This window comes from Lagopus muta, chromosome Z (genome assembly GCF_023343835.1).
Source record: "Lagopus muta isolate bLagMut1 chromosome Z, bLagMut1 primary, whole genome shotgun sequence".
Taxonomy (NCBI): domain Eukaryota; kingdom Metazoa; phylum Chordata; class Aves; order Galliformes; family Phasianidae; genus Lagopus; species Lagopus muta.
In genome coordinates, this window is record NC_064472.1 from 17,905,327 (window position 1) to 17,927,550 (window position 22,224).

The window sequence follows — 22,224 nt, forward strand, 5'->3', positions numbered from 1 at the left end:
TTTAGCCACTCCTTTTATGATGTGTGCTCCACACCCTCCATGAGCTTTGTTGCCCTTCTTTGACATGATCCAAATTGTGCAGACGTGCAGACAGAGTGTTGGAAACTGATATGAACAGGTCTGCAGCTTGCTTGCTACAGATGTGCAGGCTAGTTGTGACTTCTTTAAACATCCGAACTAAACAAAATAGAGCATTTATTTACTCCTCCGATAAATAAATAGGTATGATCTCCCCTTAGCAGGCTGATCCCACTTCTGCACATAGACATTGGATTGGGAAAAGCAGGGAGGTCCCGGAGACAGAGGAGATATGGTGGAAGCATGCTGGGGAAACACTGATGACTGTGAGCAGCCATGGACAGAGAGGCAGCACATCTCTCAGATAACATCCGTCTCTGAATCCAACTCAGTTTGTGACAGACAGTGGTGGTGGGCCTGAGCAAGAGCCAAGTGAATCTGCTACGGGTTCTAGCTCTGACCTCACCGGGTTCAAAACAGCCTCCTGCATCTGCATGGGCAGCAACTTCTCGTCTGCTCTGACTTCCCGGGGATGCTAATCCAGCATTAACAAGTCAAACTAGCAGGGATCTCTTCTGGCCAGGGGCAAGACTGCTGGATGGCATCGACACTGATTACAATAGTGTATTATCTGTTCTCAGGGACTGCCTTCTTAGAAAGGATTGTGGATGCTTATCAGGAGGCGTATTTCTGGGGACTATGTCATTCCATTTGCACAGCATCTCACATAATTGCAATCTTCCTTCCAACTCTTGTTCCTTTTATTCCGTTTTATGTGGCTGATGGCCGTCATTAGTTGGCATGCATCTGCAAGCTTTAAAAGGGTTCGTATTTACTCCGAACGGCACCGATGACCTAAATAATGCATGAGGCGCGTCCCTGAGCGTTCATCAGCGACACGACCCAGCCCTCTTGTTTCACTGTACGCGTTGATGCAATTTAAAGACGATGTCTATCAACATGCATTATAGCGCTGATGTACTTAAGCGCTTTGGAAGCAGCGTCAGATGGGTGCCAGCGCGCCCACCATCGACAGCTGTGGAAACCACGGCCCGGCGGGACACTCTTAGGTCGGTATCTGGCCCGGCCCGGCCCGGCAGGTGGTGAGGGCGGGCAGGAGGCGGGAGGCGGCGCCGGGCCCGGTGGGCTCCGCCGGGCGGGAGCTCGGCGTTCTGTCGCGGCGGCAAGGGGAGCAGCTCGCCTCGGCGGGCCGCCTTCTCTCAGGGTTACAGGAAAAAGCGTAGCCGTGCCGCACCCGCTGACTTCCTATTATGTGAGATCCCTTCGCCGCCTGTAGCCGAGCCGGGCTCCGCCGCGGTAGGTACCGGCGCCTTCGGCGGCAGGAGCCGTGCCGGCGCTGCGGAGCCGTCGCAGGCTGCAGCCGCGCCGTGCGGCGATGGCGGTTGTTTCTCTGACGTGAGAGCTGAGAGTTGTGGCTGAGCTGCCGGTTTGCTTGCTTTGGGGAAGAACGCGTTACGCTCGGCAGTGGCTTTACCCGAGGTGTTTCGGGCTGGTGGATACACGGCCCCGCACTCCGTGCGCGCACGCTTTGTGCCCCGAGAGCCGTCGTCGTTTCCTGTTACGGATCTGTCACAGGTATCGCCTGCGCCTAGACTGCGACACTGCGCGTCTGTGGCGTGTGTGTGCCACATGTTGGAAATAAACGCCTAAAAAGCCTGAGCACAACCTCTGAGCTCTGTTTCTGAGAGACTTCGTCACTTGGTTCTCTAGGCGAGTGCACGGAGCAATGGCTGGGTTTCAGTCTGAATGTTAGTGTTAAGTTGGTGTATTGTGACACTGTGAATCCGATGAATGATTTTTTGCATTCTTGGGACATGTAGCATCTTCAAGTAAAAAACTGTTGTACTGGCAGACTTCCAAATCGAGTTGTTTGTAGTAGTTGGTTTCGTTCTGTAGTTCTGTCAGCCAGCACTTTGAGCTGAAATATGAAAATATTGTTAGTATTAGTAGTAAGCAGAAGAAAAATGGGTTAGATGGATGTGCTGTGTTAGCAAGGTGGTCAGCATTTGGTTGTGTCGTCCAGACTGGTTCTTTGATAAATAACATTTGGAATCAGAGCACAGAGAGAAAATACTCAGCAGAACAGACAGCTGCCTCCTGTGCTGGAGACAGGGGATGGCGTGCTCAGACATTCAGCTGTAGGAAGGGTGCTAAGAGGATCTTGTATTTCTTAACGTGGTGAGTGAGGGGATGTGGTGTCCCACAGAGGAAGGTGAAGGATCTGGTGAAGATGAGCTGTACAGAGGTTTCCCTGTTACGTCATACATGTGCTGCGTTCACACAGCAGTCTGCACGAATGCCTGCTTCCTCTGTGTCGAGCTCCAACTATTTGAAGAATTTGTCCACTGGGTAGGAAGGCTGTGAAATACTTGGGAGTGTAATTTTTACTGTCTTGTGAAGTTGATATGAGTAAGTTTAGGTATCTGCAATGGAAAAGCAGAGGGATGTTGGAAGTGGAAATGCAGGGTAAGCTTCTTAACCACTCTACAAAAGATACAGGATGAAATGGCACATATTATCTATATTTCAAATTAATTATGAAAACCAGGATAAAGTATTGCAGTGAGTTGTACAAATGCAAAACTCATTATCAGCTGTGTCTGTAAGATGAGTTTATAACATTTTCTGGAATAATGATTGAATCTCTTTTTTAGAATAGCTGTGGTATGAGGGTTGGTAAACTGCACAGTCATGTTCATCTTTTCATGATGATACATTTTATTCTCATCTTGTTCTCTTTTCCTCTTCTATCTGTGGGAACACAGGTTTATCTGCATGGTCCTCCCTGTTCCAGTCACATGTGTAGCACTGTGGTGGGTAGCAACTGCAAGGCTGTGCACAGTGGACAAATGCTTTAAAGTAGTACAGTATCTTCCCTCTTACATATGGACTGATGTATATTTCTCATGAACTTCAAATTAAAACAGGTCCTGGATTTGGGGGGTAAGAAAGGGATTTGGATCTGGCCTTGTGAAAAAACCTCTCTCTTGATGAGAATTCTACCTTTATTTAAAGGGCAGTGCATGGATCCATTTCTCATCTAGTTGCTTACACTGGCAGAGATGTCTTGTTCTGCCCTGCTATCCACCTTTCTTTGAGTGGCTGTGCCCAAGGAGTGGGTACAAAGGCAACTACCTCACCTAATGATGGCCTATGGACTGGAGATCTGTGACAAAATAATCAGTGCATACACTAACATCTGTGGTTCCTCAAACACTAACTCTAAGAAGAAAACTCCCAGGATCAGACCTGTACACAGGGTCTATTTAAAACCTTCCTGAAAATTTTCTTTATCAATAAAAACAAGAATGACCTGCAGTGACAATATCTCTAGTTCTCTCTGGTAATTGCCAACAGTCACTTAGGGTAGTATTGTTGTCCTGGCCTTTTTTTTAGAGATACTTCTCAAATTCTATCTGATTGTGTACTTAAAATGAAAAAAAAAAAAAGACCTTAATATCATATACAGCATTTTATATCAAAATGTGTTAATATGCTGGTAAATAATGTTCTATACCGAAGAAAAGGGTTTCTCAAAACAAGTTTTTCATTTGTAACTCTAATGTATGCTAAACAGAGTAATATTATCCGCAGTTATTAACTGAACTGACCTTGCCTGGCCACCACATCATTCAGGATTTTTGAACAAAAGTATCTTATCATGTTGTTCCTATTTTTTATTTAACTAATTCTATTTAGAGAATGACAGAAGAAAATGTCTTTCCTGCTTTTTCAGGTTCCAGTCAATTTACAGCTAGTAAATTAAAACGTCATTGAACTTTCTGGATGCAGCATTTTTTATTTCTATTTTTTGCTATGATATCTAAAGAACAAGTTGCTGTGGCTTCATGGAGCTCTGCTTCACACTGCTCCTTTGGATTTTTCCATAAACTTCCTGTTTCCTCAGTAAATCTGCATTGTTTGAATAACACTAAGAATTTATTCTAGGGATTTTAATAGATAATGGTAGCAAATTGGCATCATTTCAAATATAAATAGGTTTATTTTTCAAGAGAAAATGTGCTTATCTTCTTTGGCTTAAACTTCTATTTAACTGAAATATTAAAATGTTTATTTTTATTCTTCCTGGACTTAGGTTCAGCTATCTACTTTTGGCTTGCTTAGAGGCTATAGGCTATGAAACCAGTGTGCTCAGGATCATTTGCTGTGGAGTCTGCTGCTTTTCCCATGAATGGTCTTGTCAAAGTGCAATTTGTACAGCTTACGGATGTCAGAAAGGGCATAAACTCCCCCTCACTTCTGCTGATTCCTCCAGTTTGTTTGTTCTGCTCTGACCTGTGCAGATGGTCTCTGTTCTTGCTCCTCTGATACCCACAGATACTCATCCTTGGGTTTGGTCCTGGGAGCTGATGCTTCTGCGGCCTGTTTTCTAGGAAGGAGACTGGAGTTCATATTTGGAACTTCAGGCATTCTGTGCCTGGAATGTCCTTTTTCCCCTCTGGATTTTGTAAATACTAACAGATTTGAATAGTGGAGTTTGGGACACTTATGTTTATAGCTCTTCCAAACGAGTCTATTGCTACATTAATTCACTGAGATAGCTCAGGCCTGGATTCCTGGCAGTCAGCATTGACTGATCAGGTATAGAGCGGAGGCTGTCTCTGTATGTGGTGGTTGGAGATGCTACAATTGCTACTAAAGTCTGAATGAAAGACACCAACAGCTATTCAGTTTTTCTGTATTAGGATTGCTGTAAGCGTTGTATTTGTAGTTAGTAAGAAGGAGTAGCTTTCTAGATTTGAACTGTTAGAAATTGTTGAAGAGCTTATGTTTTATGTAGGCTAAAGACATACTGCCAGTTCAATTTATAAATGTGCTGTGATTTCTATTAATGGCATAACAGCTACATTGTGTGCAGAAGTATGTGTCTGTATTGTTAAAAATAATCGTAGAATTAGATTTGAATGGAAAAAACTTTCCTATCCTGAAAGAAGGGAAATATTATTGGAGAAGTAGCACTACATAGAAAACGTGGGGAAAAGTTGTTGTGGGTCTTGTTTTCCTTTGGCTGCGTCATATATTTACACTATAATTATTCCAAATGTCTTAAATTTCAAAATTAAAAATGGAAACCCTGACGCTTTGTTGCTGTGACAGTTTTATCAAGTGTATTACTTTTTTTTTTTTTTAATGTGACCTTCATTGAGTTTCCCCCTTTGTGCCAGAAATTTTGTTTTGATGAATTAAATTTTTAAATTGCTCTTGTTGAAGAAAACAGTTATGTTCATGCTGTTTCTTTACTGTTCTGATTTTAGCTTTTGTAGTTGTCTTTCACAAACCAACAGAAGGCTGAGGTTGGAAGAGTTTCAACCCCAGCTCCAGCAGGGACATCCAGATCAGGGTGCCCAAGTGCACACCCAGGTGCCTTTTGGAGATCTCCAGGAAGGAGTCTCCACAGCCTTTCTGGGCATCCTATGCCCAGCCACCCTTGTGGTAAAGGAGTGCTGATGCTTAAACATGTTCCTCCACAGGTGAATGACTCTGCACTTCTTGTTAAATGCTGTAAGGCTCCTGCCAGCCCATCTGTCCAGCCTGTTGAGGTCCCTCTGCATGGCAGCACAGCCCTCTGGTATATCAACCTCTTCCCCTAGTTTTGGGTCATCTTTAAGTGAAACATTTCTGAGTTTATGGTGTGACTTGTTCTTTCAGTTCTTTCACATGTGTCTTGAGCAAGTACACAGCCAAACTGCTATTTAGTCACGTATGATTATAGTGATAACCACATAAGATGTAAGCAGATCTGTAACCTGCCGAGTTGCTACACTGATTTCTGACATCTTGTAATTGGCAATTTGCACCCTGAGTAACCATCTGCTAAACTGGGGAAGGCAGAAAGAGGTGCTGTTACAGCATCAGTACTGAACCGATGGAACAGCTTACAGCAGGGAAGAAACATTGTAGGATCTCCCTAGATCCTCTACATTTCTCTATTTCAGCAAAATCAGATACTTGCAAAGCCATTTACATTTGCTACTTAACAACAACAACAAAAACGTTATTTTAGCAAGTGGAAGTATCTGACTGTGTGATGTGCACTAAAGGTGCACTGGAGCAGAACAGAAAGCCGGATGTGGGTAGAGGACAAGGAGATTGCCGAGTATTGATGGGTTTGATCTTTGTTTAATCTTTTATGTAAGTGCAAGGAACCAAGATATTTTGAAAGCTTGTAAGCTGGCATGGCATTGCAGCTGGATTTCCCATGCCTGGGCTTCTTAGCGCTGTGTTCCACTGCAGGAGAATTTGCAGTAGTTTGGGATATTTTTGGCACAAGCGTAACTTGGAAATGGGTTTTATGACTTCCCTGTGCTTTTAAGTCGCAATTATTCACTAAGAGTGTGGGAGTGTGGGATTGCTAGGGTAAGACTCGTCATGAAAACATTTTCCCTATTCTTGGAAGTGCTTAAACTTTTTTTTTTGGCTGAAAGCAGCCTCTGTCTCGTGCCTTCAAAAATACAGAACAGGCATTCTAAGATTTCAGCAGAAACTGTTAGCGTTTTGAAAAATTCCAAGCGTATAAAAAAGATTTACAGTGGGAAATGTGAAGCATACTTAATAGGCCTTTATAGGCCTTTTTTAATTTTCTTTTTTAATATGGCAGATTGTTCCATTTCTCTGTGTTAAGAGCTTTTGCATCCTTCAAAGCTTTAACCAGGTTGGTTCTTCTGCTCTTACTCTCTTCTCTTTATTTCTCACAATTTCTTTTTGCATGTGATCAATACAGTAATTTAATTTCCAGAAGAAAAATCATTGCTCCCAGGTAAAATCAAATGTCCATGTCATCTTGAAGGGTTGTTTTTTTTCCCCACTACATTTTCTGTTGAAATGGACTGTGAATTTTATTAAAAAAATTTGTGTAAATTGATTGAAAATTTCTCATAAATGGAGTGTTTGCTCATCTGGAAGGCATTTTATTCTGTAGTAATATAGTTATCTGTGTGCCCTGTCTGGGGTGATGTTTGTTTTGTTCTTGGTGTAGGTTGCGGTAATATTTTGAATAGTCTACAAATAAGAAAACTTATTACCCATTTTAGTTAGAGTAATGAGATTGCTTCTCTCTAGATGACTGCTGTGTGGTGAGAGTTTTATCCTCTTTTTTGCTTTATTTTTTTAAGGAAAAACTGTGTTCTTAACATTAGTTTTAATTCCCAAAGTCTTTACAATTAAGAATACATGTTGAGCTTTCGTCACAGGTTTTTATTAAAGGCTACAAAAAAGAAATAATAGAGCTCTATCATTTATGTTAAATGCCCCAAGCTCTTTCCTGTAAACAGCTATAAATGCTTATCTTCACATGCCACACACAGGATTTGGTGTTCTCATGAATTAGTATTTCCTCCAAGATTAAAGCCATATTCACTGAGCTGTTACAAAACATTTTATTTAACTATCTAATAAAATGATTAACTTTTTGAAATGGGAAAAAAAGTTCTTATGCCAGCACAGCATCCTTAATTCATTTCTGCAGAATGTTGATTTGTATTGGTTTCATCCTTTCTTCTATATTTCGTATGAGACACATCATCTTAGAGAGCTCTTGATTAATTTGCTTTGTTTTGTTGATATCAGTACTTGTCTCTGAAGTGCATTAGTTGCTCCGCAATCACTAGTCACCTAGCTAGTAAAGTACGGTGGACTGCATCACTGCTGACCACACTGCATAGCGCAGTCTTTGGTGTGTGTTCTACAGGGCTATTTAAGAGTCATCTGACTGTTAGAACTTCCCTTTATTTTTGAGTGGAATGCAGTTTTCATTTAGCCATTTCAAGAGTTAGCCTTGTTTAATGCCTGCTCCCAAAGGATGGTTGGGCAGGCCAAATTTCAAATAAATGTAATTCTCTTTCTTACCAATCCTTGGACATCTGGAGGGCAGACTTTGGTCTCTTTCTGTCCATGGTTAAAAAAGTCCCTTGGGAGGTAGTTCTGAAGGGCATGGGAGCCCAGGAAGGCTGGGAATACTTCAAGGAAGTTATTTTAAAGATGCAGGAGCTGACCATCTCCAAGTCATGGCAGACAAGCTAACAGGGAAGGAAACCGATCTGGCTGAACAGAGACCTTTGGCTAGAACTCAGGAACAAAAGGAAAGTTTATGGTCTTTGGAAGAGTGGCCAAGCAACTTAGGAGAATTACAAGCATATGGTGAAGCTATGCAGAGAGAAAATCAGGCTAAGGCCCAGCTAGATCTGAACTTGGCCACTAGGGTGAAAGATGACAGTAAATGTTTCTATAAATACATCAGCAATAAGAGAAGGGCTAGGGAGAGTCTTCTTCATTTGTTGAACTCCGAGAGCAACTTGGTAACAAACGATCAGGATAAGGCTGAGGTGCTTAATGCCTTCATTGCTTCGGTCTTTAATAGTAAGACTTGTTACTCCCTGGGAACAAAGCCCTTTGCACTGGTAGAAAGGGATGGGGAACAGAAGGGCCCTGCTTTATCTCTGATGAGGTGGTTTTGAATCTGCTCTGAAGGCTGGATGCTCACAAGTCCATGGGGCCGGACGGATTGCACCCTAGAGTGCTGAGGGAGTTGGAGGATATGGTTGCCAAGCCACTCTCCATCATTCTTTGGCAGTCCTGGCTAACCAAGGATGTCCCAGCAGGCTGGAGACTGGCAAATGTGACGCCCATCTTCAAAAAGGGCTGGAAAGGTGATCCTGGTAGCTACAGACCTGTCAGTCTCACCTCAGTGCCCGGAAGGTTGTGGAACGGATAATCTCGGGAGCCACCATGGACCAGTTAAAGGTCAACCAGGGGATCAGGCCCGGTCAGCATGGGTTTACGAATGGTAAAGCCTGTCTGACAAACCTGATTTCATTCCATGGCAAGGTGACCCGCTTAGTGGATGAGAGTAAGGCTGTCAATGTGGTTTACCTGGAGTTCAGTAAGGCCTTCAACACTGTCCCCCACAGCATTCTCATGGAGAAGCTGGCTGGTTTGGATGGGCGTACGCTCCGCTGGGTGATGACCAGATCCAAAGAGCTGTGGCCAACAGAGCTAAATCGAGCTGGTGGCTGGTCATGAGTGCTGTCCCCCAGGGCTTGGTACTGGGGCAGCTTCTATTTGACATCTTTATTAATGATCTTGATGAGGTGATTGAGTGCACCCTCAGTAAGTTTGCAGATGACTCCTAGTTGGGGGGCAGTGTTGATCTTTCTGAGGGGAGAAGGGCACTACAGAGGGACCTGGACAGACTGGATTGATGGGCCAAGGTTAACTGTTCGTATTTCAACAGGGCCAAGTATTGGGTCCTGCATTTTGGTCACAGCAACCCCAGGCAACCCTACAGGCCTGGGGAAGAGTGGCTGGAAAGCTGCCTGATGGAAAGGGACCTTGGTGTATTGATGGACAGTTGGCTGAGTATGAGCCAGCAGTGTGCCCAGGTGGCCAAGAAGGCCCATGGCATCCTGGCTTGTATCAGGAATGGTGAGGTGAGCAGGACTAGGGAAGTCATCCTGCCCCTGTACTCAGCGCTGGTGAGGTCTCACCTCGAGTACTGTGTTCAGTTTTGGGCACCTCAGTACGCTGTACACAGTACACAGTGTACACAGTACACAGGACACTGAGGTGCTGGAGCAAGGCCGAAGAAGGGCAACAAGGCTTGTGAAGGGCTTGGAGAACATGGCCTACGAGGGGAGATTGAAGGAACTGGGGCTGTTTAGTCTGGGAAAAAGGAGGCTGAGGGGAGATTTTATTGCTCCCTTCCAATACCTGAAAGGTGATTGCAATGAGAGCAGGGGTGGTCTCTTCTCACTGGTGACAGGTGACGGGACAAGGGGAAGTGGCCTCAAGTTGTGGCACAGGAGGTTTAGGCTGGATATGAGGAAAACTTCTTTACAGGAAGGGTTGTTAAGCACTGGAATAGGCTCCCTAGGGATGTGGTTGAGTCACCATCCTGGATGCATTTAAAAACCATTTGGATGTGGTGCTCAGGAACATGATTGTGGAGGGTTGTTAGAGTTAGGGCAGTATGGTTAGGTTGTGGTTGGACTCAGTGATCTTGAAGGTCTTTTCCAACCTGAGTGATTTTATGGTTCTGTGATTCACACTGCAATTAGAAGACAGATTGGATCCCGCCCAGAAGGGTTTCAGATATGCTTGCCCCTTTCATCTTTCTGGAAAACTTGAAAACTGGAAAACTGCATCAGATTTCTCACATCATGCAGGAAACTAACATTTAGGCAAATCAATACTTAAATGAACACAAGTGGGTCATCATTCTTGTCATATAAATGCTTGCAAAGTGTTAAAGTTACAAGGGCATCTTTACTTGAACTACATGCTTTTTATTTATTTAATATTTTTATTTCCTGACAGTTTCCTGCCCATACTTACTGAAAAGGAAATGTTCAACTGTTGGATTTGGATATTTATATTGCTCTGTAGAAGATCTATGGCAGGTATGTTTCTTAATTACTAGCACTCATTTTGCCAATAGAAAATTTCCCATCAAGGATCCTTTGCCAAATGTAACTTTTAAGAGTTATTAATATGAAAACCAGAATATTTTAAACATAGGAGTTAGCAGGTGAGTAGGTAGTTTACAGTGTAGAGCGAAAGATTAACTTACATAGGGTATTCTTGATCTCTCTTTGTGGTGTGCAAACTGTCATTGCTTTAAGTTTTTGTCTTTTTTTATTTTTAATATTTTAAAAGTTACAATGTTAGCTGTTTACCTCTTGCGCAGGATGATGGAGGACACTGCATCCGGAAGTTGTATCATGGTTCAGTTCTTGTTGGGTTGTCAAGATTTAGCTTTGGTGATCTGCTGTAGGCCAAATTACTAACTTTGTAATACATGAGCATCCAAGGAACAGTTAATGTCTGCTCTTTTAGATCTAGTTTACGTCAAATGTTAGTAATCATTACATGAATTTCTGAATAATAACATTATCCCTGATCTTAAAAGTCACAATAACAGTAACAATGTGTGAATGTTTTGGAGTTTTTTTTAAATTAATTAATTTATGTTTTAGAAGTGTGGCAGTTCCATAGTCAGTTTAAGCTTGCACCAGTAACTATTGAAATTGCAGTGAATGTTGTATGGCTGGGTCTGAAGTGGTTAAGAAGCAGACCTGAATGGAAAACCACAGGCTTTTATTTTTCATCAGTATTTTGTAGGTTGCTCCAAAAGTAGTGCCTCCTACTTATTTCCATGGAAACTACAGCAGATACAGAACACGAAATGACACAGTTTGACAGAGCAAATTCTCAGCTGCAAAAATGCTTTTCAATATAGTCACTAACAGTTGCTATACATTCTCAACGGTAAAGATATAGAAAACCATTCTTGCACAATACCTATATTAATATATATCACATAGGTGCCATCTGAGCATTTTATTTGAACTATATTTAAAAAAAAGACAATGAAATGATCTCTGGGCATATACTTCGATAACAAAGTAAGTACTATATTTTCTCATTCTTTTAAGAGACTAGGTTATATGATAACTTTAATTTTGTTTTCAGATGAGAACTCTACTAGAGATGCTGACATTTTTCCTTCTTCTCCTGAAATTGAAAGAGGATCCACCCTGAAACTATTCTGTGTTCTTGGAAAACACTACACACCTCACAGGAATGCAAGCCACATCATCTGGAAATTGAATCGTGAATTAATTGCTCAGGAAAACTATAATATCGTCAATGAGACTGTATCTAGTATAACTATCAATAATTTCACTCACAACAAAGCACATGTGAAGTGCTTCATTAAGTACTTAGGGAAGGAACAACTTCTGGTTCACACTGAAGTTAAATCTGGATGTAAGTAGAAATATGGGGCAACTGATTTTAACATTTTTGAATAACTTCAAGAAATATCTTTAAAACAACTCCCCTCCCCTCCCCTGCCCTCCTTGTGGCATTGCAAGTCACTTATCTTCAATATCTCCTTTTTTTTTTCTAAACTAAAGCATGAAATTTTTGGCAAACCTTATTCATGCAAGTCCATAACCTCTCTGACCCAGTGTTTGGCCAGTTAAATCAATGCAAGCTTTCTCTTTTGTTTCTCATATCTAGCTTAGCCAACTTTAGATTTCTCTGGGGATGTTTTACTTTCTAATCTAGTGCTCCTAAAGCATTATAGTCTCATCTGGAGAAGACTGAAGGGTAAATTAAATACTGTTTTTTCTAATTTATTGAACAGGTTAAGTCCAGGCTATGCTAACATCTGCATGGAGATCCTTTTCTAGTAAAGAATAAATGCAGAGAAGTAAATTTCTGGAATAAAGAACAGCAGAAAGTATTGCCTGTTTTCAAAGTTGAGTGTATCTTAAGCACGTTAGCAAAAGGGATATCTTTTGAAGAGCTATGTTAAATAGAATAGAGATGTATTATTTCAGAGCGAGAGCTTCTTATAGAGTTCATAGAACTCTCTTTTCAGCTAATTTATTGGAGATCTTTGTCTTCACTCCCATTTCTTCTGTTGACTGAAGAAGACTAGCTTCAACACAGATATCAAGAGGGTGTTGCATTTTTTTTTAATGAATGGCTTCAGACTATAAAGATTGCATTCCTTTGTGCTATCTTGCTTGGAAGAGTGGGAGTCTGGAATTAGAGGGATCTTTTCAGAGTTGTATTCATACATTTCTTGGGAAGTTAACTTTCTGAGGTCATGAGGACTTTTCATATCAGCAGTTTTGATTGGATATGTGGTAATGGGAAGGAACTAAGTGGAACTGTGTCTTTCAGAGGATGCCCTCTTTTTGTGAACTTTTAAATTGTTTCTTTGTTTTTCTGTTGCTAACTGGACTGGCATTTAGCTGTAGGTGTTTTGCAGAGGTTATACTTAGAGGTTCAGGCTGAAGTGCATATTCATTTGATGTAAGTTTCTGTAATGCGTTAGTAGAAAAATTCTTTCAGACCCACTTAATTATGTACTTCTGAGAAGTAGCTGGGGCAAATTGCCTGGCTTTAGTTGGGAAGGAGAATGGTTTTGGTTTTGTGAAGGGTTTTGAGGGCAATAAGAAATTCTTAAATTAAGTTCTATGCAAGTCATGTAGTGGTTTAGTGTAATCAGCCTGCCTACCAACATTTTAAGTTTTATGTTAAAATAATATAATATAATATAATATATGAGAAATTTTTTTCCTTTGTCACTGTAGTTCCACCAGGCATACCAAGAAATATTTCCTGCATTTACGATGTTGATATTAAGCTTACCTGTAACTGGACTTCAGGAAGAGAAACAAATCTTGCAACAAGTTATACTCTTTACAGAAAAATGTAAGTATAGAATGTACCAGGAACTGGAGTGCCGGGGTGAGACCACTAGTCGTGTGTCATCATTCTTCCCACCCCCCCATTTCCTGACTTTTGTTTAAAGTAAACTGAGAAGCATAGAAACATCATGTAGTTCAGAAGCATTTCTTAATGCAATTAATTTTGAGTTGGTAATGGTTGAAAAAACTTACTACCTGATACCGTTTTGGTTCTCTGTGTGTAAGTAATGAGCATTTTCAACCTAATACTCAGTAGACGTAGAAATGTTTACGTCAGAACTTAAATTCATTTGTTTCCTCAAGGTAACATTACTAATTAGAGAAAAGTTGAGTAAGCCTAAGTACAAACATCAGCTTTTAGGGTATCCCACTGGTGAAGTAGAATGGAAATTCTTTGTGCTTTTAGCTATCCTCATTTTGGGTGAGGAAAGAAAGTGTGTCCTTTCTCCGCTTTAAACAATTTCCTTGTTAAAACCATTGAATTCTCTATTTTTGCCTCTAATTTTGTCTAGTGATAGCAAGTACAGTTGTTTGTAATCATGTGTTACACTTAGAGATATTTTAAGGCTTACTAAACAGCAGTTTTCAAGGTTCTCTTCTTACTGGCAGCATTTTGTGCAATGCAGTTATTACAAGCCAAGCCTTTCATCTGAATTGTTGTATAGATGCTGAAAATTTGCATAATTTACTCGTTTGCTTACCAAAATATGGTTGGTATCTAGCAGCATCTATTGCAGACTTGGCATGTTAAAATGACAATTACTATGTTGTAAAGGTATCCTGAGCATTAAAAAAATATGTACAATTGATAACTGTTTATCTTTTCTAGTGATAAATTTGTAATTTCAAGGGAAAGTGCTGGGGAGAAGGAAGAAAAAAAAAAGCAGAACTGTGCCAATGTGATGATGAGCCATTTGACAGTTTAATCTGGGAGTCTTTGAAGTCATAATGTTTTAATGATTGAAGGAAGAGTTGTCCTTCTTGGATTGCTTACACACAGGGATTTGCATTTACAAATATCACAGAATCACAGGGATGGGAGGGGACTTTGAAAGATCATCCAGTCCAATCCCCCTGCTGGAGCAGGAGCACCTGGATCAGGTCACACAGGAATGCATCCAGGTGGGTTCTGAATGTCTCCAGAGAAGGAGACCCCGCAACCTCTCTGGGCAGCCTGCTCCAGTGTCCTGTTGCCCTCACCATGAAGAAGGTTTTTCTCATATTTATGTGGAACCTCCTTTGTTCCAGCAATCTTTTTTATGTTTTTATGACCCCATTATAAGAGCGTAAGTATTTGCTTCATTCAATTTCAGTTAAGTATTGTTTAAAAGGTTACTTTTTCACAAATTACTGTGACAACATGAAGTCAGTGTTGTTTCAAGGCAGATCTCAGATGCAGTTTTGAATGTGCCAGCAGATTTCATCTCAAACATACTTGTTAGTCTGTTTTTTAGAATAATACTGCTTGTTTCTGTTTGTGTTTAGTCAAACCTTTAGATAGTATGCTGGTATGAGTAATTTTCTGAAATTTTCTTGACAATTGGAAGGAGTTTATACTTCATGTGAGTTGTGTTCTTTTAGTAAGTTATGCAAACATGTATACCTTTTTAATTAAGTGATAAGAGAGGAAAAAGTCTGTAACTTTATTTCATTTTAGGCTTGGCATTTAAGTCTTTCACCTTTATTTCTGGTTTACTACTTCCAAATTTATTACTGCTTTTGGTGTTACTATGTTTGGTCACTTAGCTGATTATGTAAAACCAAAAACTGATGACAGCTATTGAAGGAAAATATCGGTACTGTTCCTTCCTGTATCTGCACATATTCTTCTTTATCCACGTAATGAATTGAATTGCAGGACTATTTCTTGTAAAATCTAACTACTGATTTTTTATGGGTCTTCCATATGACTACAAAGCACTTGTACAAGGGAGCAGACATCTATGGATGGAAACAGTTATTCCTGTTATGGAGAGGAGGATTGCTTCCTTTCCAAGCAGATATAGGCTGGGTGGGAAATGGCTTAAGAACAGCTTTGAGGAGAAGGTTTTGGGAGTGTTGGTTGATGGAAGATTCAACATGAGCCATATCCTGGGTTGCAGCTATAGAAGTGTGTCCAACAGGTCAAAAGAGGTGATTCTGCCCCTCTGCTCTGCTCTCGTGGAATACTACTACTTCTCCCCACCTGGAATACTACATCCAGTTCTGGGGCCCTGAGCACAAGAAGGGCATGGAGCTGGTGGAGCAGGTGCAGAGGAGGTCCATAATGATCAGAAGTCTGGAGCATCTCCCCTATGAGGACAGGCTGAGAGTTGTGGGGCTTTTCGGCCTGGAGAATAGAAGGCTCTGGGTGGACCTTATTGTGGCCTTCCAGTACCTGAAGGCAGCCTACAGGAAAGCTGAGGAGAGACTTTTTATAAGGGCATGTAGTGACAGGACAAGGAGAAATGGTTTTAAACTGGAAGAGTGTAGATTTAGACTAAATATTAGGAGGAAATTCTTTACTGAGAGGGTGGTAAGACACAGGAAGAGATTGCCCAGTGAGGTTGTGAATGCTCCCTCCCTGGAAGCATTCAAGGCCAGGCTGGATGGGGCTTTAACCAACCTTATCTAGAGAGAGGTGTCCCTGCCTGTAGCAGGAGTGTTGGAACTAGATGATCTTAAAAGTCCTTTCCAACATAAACCAGTCTGTGGTTCCTTTTACAGCGCTGCAAGCTTACGCTGTCTTAAAACTATTCATTAAACACCTATCTGAGACTGTTTTTTGAGTTACACCAAGGATGTGCATAACTGGGGCATAATATGAAGTCTTTAATACAGCTCTCATTTATAAATTTTCATTTGTAGAATTTCTGTGTTGCTAGGTAAAATGAAGCAATTTTTGTTAGCCTTACATCCTGTTCCACTTACTTGAAAGCACATGCTGAAAAATCAGGAAAATGTGTCAAATTTCAGTTACCTTCTTTGAAATTGGCAGTGGTACAATTTGGCTTTTCTTTACACTGTGTTGAAAAGGTGTGGTTATCTCGTAACTTTGCAATGTGGGATGTGTTTTGAGCTGTATCTGCATACATATTTTTATAAAAGCTCTTAAGTGGACTTGCTTGGTTATTTCACTGCTTTGATTCTTACCTAAAATAATAATAACATGCGAATTAAGTAATTTTTACTTTTTGTTGCTACTCCTTGAAAGTTGTCTTACTAATTTAATCTCTGTGGGTTATTCATATGCCTTATTTCTTGTTTTCATAGAGTGAGTGCAGAAACAGTGCAGTTATGAAACAGTATTTCTTGCACAAATGTATCACCTAAGGAAGTTTTCCTGGGTAAAGAAATTGTGCAACTTTGAAAACATAGAAGTAATAATTAAATCCTAACCTAACAGTCAGTGAGGGTTATTATAAGAAAATCTTCTGGTGTATAACTCCTGTTATTTCTCCTGTTTTTCAATTTTTAGTGTGAGTGTACAAGGTCCAATTATGCAGGAGATGAAGATCTCTGTCTGCCGAAGCAAAACTGAGTCATGTTCATTTCATTACCCAAATATTCCATTTGGTGATAATCTTTGTTTTCAAGTGAAAGCTGAAAATGTTTTGGGTGAAGCCTCATCGGATTGTGTTCCTATAAATATGGAAGAAATAGGTAATTAAAAAAGAGTTAAATAAAAACAAAACCGAAATATATGTTGAACTAATGGCATCTTCCCCATTTATTTTTCTTTCTCTGTAAATACAGCTTAGAGAATCCTGGAACAAACTGTGTAAAGTAAGTTAGTTTTAGTAGAATAAAACTCTACGAAAAAAAATATTTCCATTATAAAGTTTTGAAATAATTCTTTAGATTTCAGTTAGTTTTGTATTGGTTTTCTTTTGAATGAGCAACTCATTTCAATTGGTAGTTAAAATTCGTAGAACAGTAGAATATCTAAAGTTGGAAGAGACCCAACTGGATCACTGAATCCAAGTCCTGACTCCACACTTGACTATCTAAAGGATTAAACTGTGAGATTGCAAAGTGTCTGAAATGAATGACATCCAGTGTTTAATAAAATGCTTAATTCCTTTTAATTTTCTGAAAATTTGGATGCTTCCTGTTTAGTCAAGTGAATCTCCCCATATGTTTTAACTGATTGTCTTTCTATGTAAAATTCTTTGAACTGTTAGGAAAAGACAGCAAATTTTAGCAATTTGTATTCATAATACAGAATACCTGGAATATCAGCTCCTCAGTGATTTTCAGGCGTGAAACAGCTGCTTGTACCACACGTAGCACACAGGAAGTTATGTGAGGTACAGGTTTTAGCTGTGGTAAAGAAATGTGAAGAAGAGCCAGTCCTAGAGTTAAGAACTCAAGAGGCTTAACAGTGCTGTTTCAGAGGAAACTACTGTAATTCTTTTATTTGTGTATTTTTGATGCAGCACTTCATCAGCTCTCCAGCCTTGTGTGCCTTTATGCCTTGTGTTCAGATTTGCTGTGGGTCCATGTTGCTTTCCACATCCTATGTATCAGTCATCTCTCTGTTGTGTTTATCTGTCATTTTGTCATTGTCTTCTTCACATTGCTCTTGCCCTGAAATCCTTTGTGACAGAATTATTTCCCCATGTGCATTTAGAAATTGACCTTAGCAACTGAGCACCAGTTCTTTTCTTTTCCCTGCTGTTGTCTGTGAGAAGAGATTCTGGTATCTTCAGCACTGATACAGGTGGGAGAAACCTGTACATCTGTTTGAGAGTGATTTTGTTAGCTTCAATTACACGTACAATCTCTTATAAATTTCCCATATATAGAGTTATGTCTATAAAATGCACCATCATATGAATTCTCTGCTGGACTGTATGTAATTGGGATAGTAGTTAAACTTCTTGGAAAACACATAGACCAGTTCTAATATTTATATACGCTTTTTCTTTTGTTTCTCCATTTTAGAGAGATTTCAACCTCCTGAAATACTTTCATTAAAAAAATATGCTGGTATAAAGCAGTTGCTTACAGTAACCTGGAAGATACCTGAGAAAAGTACACGCTTACTGGATGTAAAATGCCAGATTCGATACAGAAACTTGTATTCGAACTCATCGGTAAGCTGCTCTTGTTCTCTTGTGAATGTGGGCTCTGTAACTAATTTCATAATGCTATAAAAGGCTGACTATAAAAAAGATAAGAAGCAATTGGAAATGTGTACGTACAATGTGTAAAAAAACATGTGTTTTAATGAGCTAAAAAAAAAAAAGCAGCCTGTCTAAAACCTTATTAAATTTGGAATGGAAAACAGTAAGATTGTGAATGGAATCATCACTTTCATACCGAGAAGCATGAAATAAGCCATCTGAAATAAGACAAAGTCTAAATAATATTGTTTTTCCCTACAGCCGTCCTTCATTCAAGTGTCAGAAAGACAGACTCAGAAAAATAACCTACTTATTTTCTGTCTTGCAAAATCTGTACTTTGGTATGCTTGAAAATTAATCTATAAATTAGTTCATCTTAATCTGATTCATCTACTGTGGTTGGAAGTAAATGTTGTTTTCATTACCAGAATACAAAGCAAAACTGACATCTTGACTAGTTGTGTGTAACAGGCCATTCCTTTGCCTTTCACAGAAATATCAGAAGTACAGTATGTATCAAAATATATATTGACCAAAAGGAAAATTTGTCCTATACAATAAAACAATGAACTGAACACCTAATTATCCTCCACTAAAATAACAAGATTTTATCATCATTTCCAATTGCTTCTTATCTTTTTTTTTACACATTGTATGTTCAATACTGGCAAAGAATAGAAAAAATCATCAGTGTAACTAATAGAAGTTCTTGGAGCTTGAAAGAAGCTCCTGACGCTAACATGTTTTTTAATTAGCATCTTAGCTGTTGGTCTTAGGATATAATTTCCTGAATGAACTGATGGACAGAATGGTTTTAGTTTATGGTGTATATTAGAAAGTTTATTTAAAAGATCTGTTCAGTATGTTCAGGTGATCATTGCCTCATAAAGGATGTTTCCAGCTGTATCCAGGCTATTATGGTGATATTTAGCTCTAGCAATACTCAGTTGCTTCCTAGTTGTTAGGAACTACAGCTACCCAGCACCATCTCAAGTTCTAGCACAGCTGCCCTAGAACTTCTTGGGAGCTGCACGTGATTCAAGTCACATGTCAGTCAATTCTGATCTACTTTAGGCTAAAGTTTTTCAGGAACCAGAGTTTTATGGGAAGAATGAAGATACTACACAAAAATTGAAATAAAAACCAAGTGATTTTGAGTTTTGCAGGAGATGTGCAAAAGGTCAAAACTTCATCATGAGTATTTTAAAGCCAGGTCATGTGTCTGCATCCAATTTTATAGCTAACCATTTTTGTTTATGCATCAATTTCAGGAAATTGACACTGTTATGGTGGCTTCTGGAGAAGAGATATCAACACATAATCTCACAGGTCTGTGGGACTCCACAGAGTATTTGGTTGCCATTCGGTGTATTAGTGTTGAATCAAAACTCTGGAGTGACTGGTGTAAAGAGGAAATAGCAAGTACAGAAGAGAAAGGTAGGCCAACTATATAGTGTTTTCTTTTTTTGTTCGTTTGTTTTTCTTGAGGGTATACTTTGGAGCATTGTGAGTTAATAATGCAAAATTATTTTCAGCTAATCAATCTATTGAATTTATAATTCTGTTATTTAACCAGTACTAATGTGCATTTTAAATAAATACAGAAGAGGAAAGTAGAAAGAATGAAAGTAGAAGAAATGTATTTTGTAGAAATGTAGATTTAGAAGAAATGTAAATTTAATGGTTACATAGAATAAAATAACTAATAAGTAGAAAAAATAAATTGCCAGCTGTAGAACATGTTGTGGTTTAACCCTGGTAGGCAGAGTTAACCCTGCACCACACAGCTGATTGCTCACTTACCCTGAATCAGAGAGAGGGAGAGAATTGGAAAGGTAAGAGCAAGGCAGCTCGAGGGTTGACATTAAGACAGTTTACTAGGTAAAGCCAAAGTTTTAGCAAAGCAAGCAAAACAACACAGAGAGATCATTCACAACTTCCCATCTTCCAGGACAGCAGGGCTCATAATGCATAACAGTTACTTGGGAATCATGAAAACATAGAATCTTACAATATCCTGAGTTGGCAAGGAACCCACAAAGATGTCACTTCCTGTGCATGAGCGCGGGAGAAAGTGAGCAGACTCACAAATACTACCAGTTAGGTCAAGATAAAACAATATACAGAGGTGCACAATCATCAGTTTTAATGAGAATTGACATATTACAATTATCCCCCATATAATATTGTCACTCTAACACTTAGAATCTATCTTAAGCCATGCGGCTAACTTAAGGAACTGAGATAAATCTCACAATTACTTAACAGCTTTATGACTCAGCAATTTTGTAAGAGGTACGAGTTTTAAGAAGCCAAACCAATTCTCGCAGTTACCTAATAATTTTGTAAGAGAAAAAAAGTGAAAAGAGAAAATGGAGAAAGAATGAGAGTTAAAGAGAGATAGGAAAAGATTGATCACCAGTCTGTTTTGAAGGTCTGTTCTGAGCTGGCAGTGGAGAAGGGATGCAGGGGGTGGGGAGGGACTGAGCAACGTCCAGAGGTTGGTCTCAAACTGGCAAACAGCAGTGATGACCATGAAGATGACAACATGGGGCCCCTCAAGCATCCTTTAATGTGTGCTAGGTTAACCAGGACCACCCAATTCCTACATCTCAGAGCATTTTCCAGCAGCTTAGGACCATGACCACTGCCCTGAGGACTCCGTTCCAGGGCCTCACCTCCCTCTGCTGAAGAACCTTTTCTTAACACCAAACCTGATCCTCCCTTGATGCAGCTCTACGCTTTTCCTGTCACTGTCTCCAGAAAGCAGAGCTCAGTGCTGTGCTCTGCACCCTCTGAGGAGCTGCAGCTGCTATGAAGCCTCCCCATAGCTCTTCTTCTATGGGCTGAACAAACCCTGAGGCCTCAGCTGCTCCTCATACATCTTCTCCTCTAGACCCTTCTCCTTCTCTGTGGTCCTTCCTTGGAGATTGTCTGATAGCTTTGTCTTATATCATGGTGCTGAAACCTGTGCACTGTACTCAACGTGAGTGAGGACAGATGCCATCATTCTGAGCATCCGCTCCTTTGTTTCCTCTCTAGATTTTTTTGCTGAGCACAATGTCATATGGTATGAGGCATCCCTTTGACCAGTTATAACAACAGATTTCAGGAATTTTGTTGTTGTTTTTTAATAGCTCCTTCAGAAAAAGTGGATTTGTGGAGAGTAATTGAGTCTTCAACCCCATCTGGAAACAGATCCGTGTATCTTATGTGGAAGGTAAATGCACTCTTTTGTTGCCATCAGAAAAACAAACGAACAACAACACCCTACCTGAACCAAAGTAGAAGTGGAAAGGCTTTGATTTAGTGAGGGGTAGATTAATAGAGCTTTGTTGTAAATGCAGAAAAAGAGGTTTTCGTTGTGTTCAGATCACTAGAAAATCTGATTGAAAATCCTTGCAACTGACATTAAATAATGCAGTTTACTAATGCTGTGTTTAAATTCACATTTAAATTCAATAGTCTTTTAGTAAAACTAAATATTTATGTAATGAAATTACTGAAACAAATGGCTGGGTTTATGTTGTAGTTTTCTCTAATGCTGCAGTGTAATTATTGGATTTTCTGGTGATTTCAGGTACAGTTTTGTAAGATAACTTTTGATAGATGTTTTTAAGAACTACTCTCTTTTGTGATTTCCTAATGTATCTTCTTAGAGCAAAATATCACTATAAAATATGTCAAAGGAAAAATTATCAGTATCTTTCTGGTAATAAAACATGCTAATTGTTTCTAGAGATGCTGTTTTGAAGTAGTGAGATGTTCTAAGAAACCTGTATTGAGAAGCAAGATGATGAACTGCTTGTGAGCTAGCATATATTTGCATTCTAATA

The 22,224-nt window shown here is 39.8% G+C and overlaps 1 protein-coding gene across 4 annotated transcripts in view; it reads left to right on the forward strand.

The window, feature by feature from the left end:
- The first annotated feature begins 1,008 nt into the window (after positions 1 to 1,008).
- The window catches only part of IL31RA (interleukin 31 receptor A), a 37,994-nt gene continuing 16,778 nt past the window's right edge, over positions 1,009 to 22,224 (forward strand). The window contains exons 1-8 of one of the 4 annotated variants that reach the window (XM_048931730.1): positions 1,009 to 1,088; positions 10,372 to 10,454; positions 11,527 to 11,823; positions 13,164 to 13,284; positions 16,738 to 16,922; positions 18,207 to 18,358; positions 19,660 to 19,825; positions 21,526 to 21,608. In XM_048931730.1, the coding sequence (XP_048787687.1) occupies positions 10,400 to 10,454; positions 11,527 to 11,823; positions 13,164 to 13,284; positions 16,738 to 16,922; positions 18,207 to 18,358; positions 19,660 to 19,825; positions 21,526 to 21,608 (1,059 nt within the window). In that variant the 5' untranslated portion in view covers positions 1,009 to 1,088; positions 10,372 to 10,399. Of the gene's footprint in view, positions 1,089 to 1,168; positions 1,615 to 2,458; positions 2,506 to 10,371; positions 10,455 to 11,526; positions 11,824 to 13,163; positions 13,285 to 16,737; positions 16,923 to 18,206; positions 18,359 to 19,659; positions 19,826 to 21,525; positions 21,609 to 22,224 lie in introns of those variants that run through there. The other 3 variants (XM_048931727.1, XM_048931728.1, XM_048931726.1) reach the window with 3 other exon arrangements.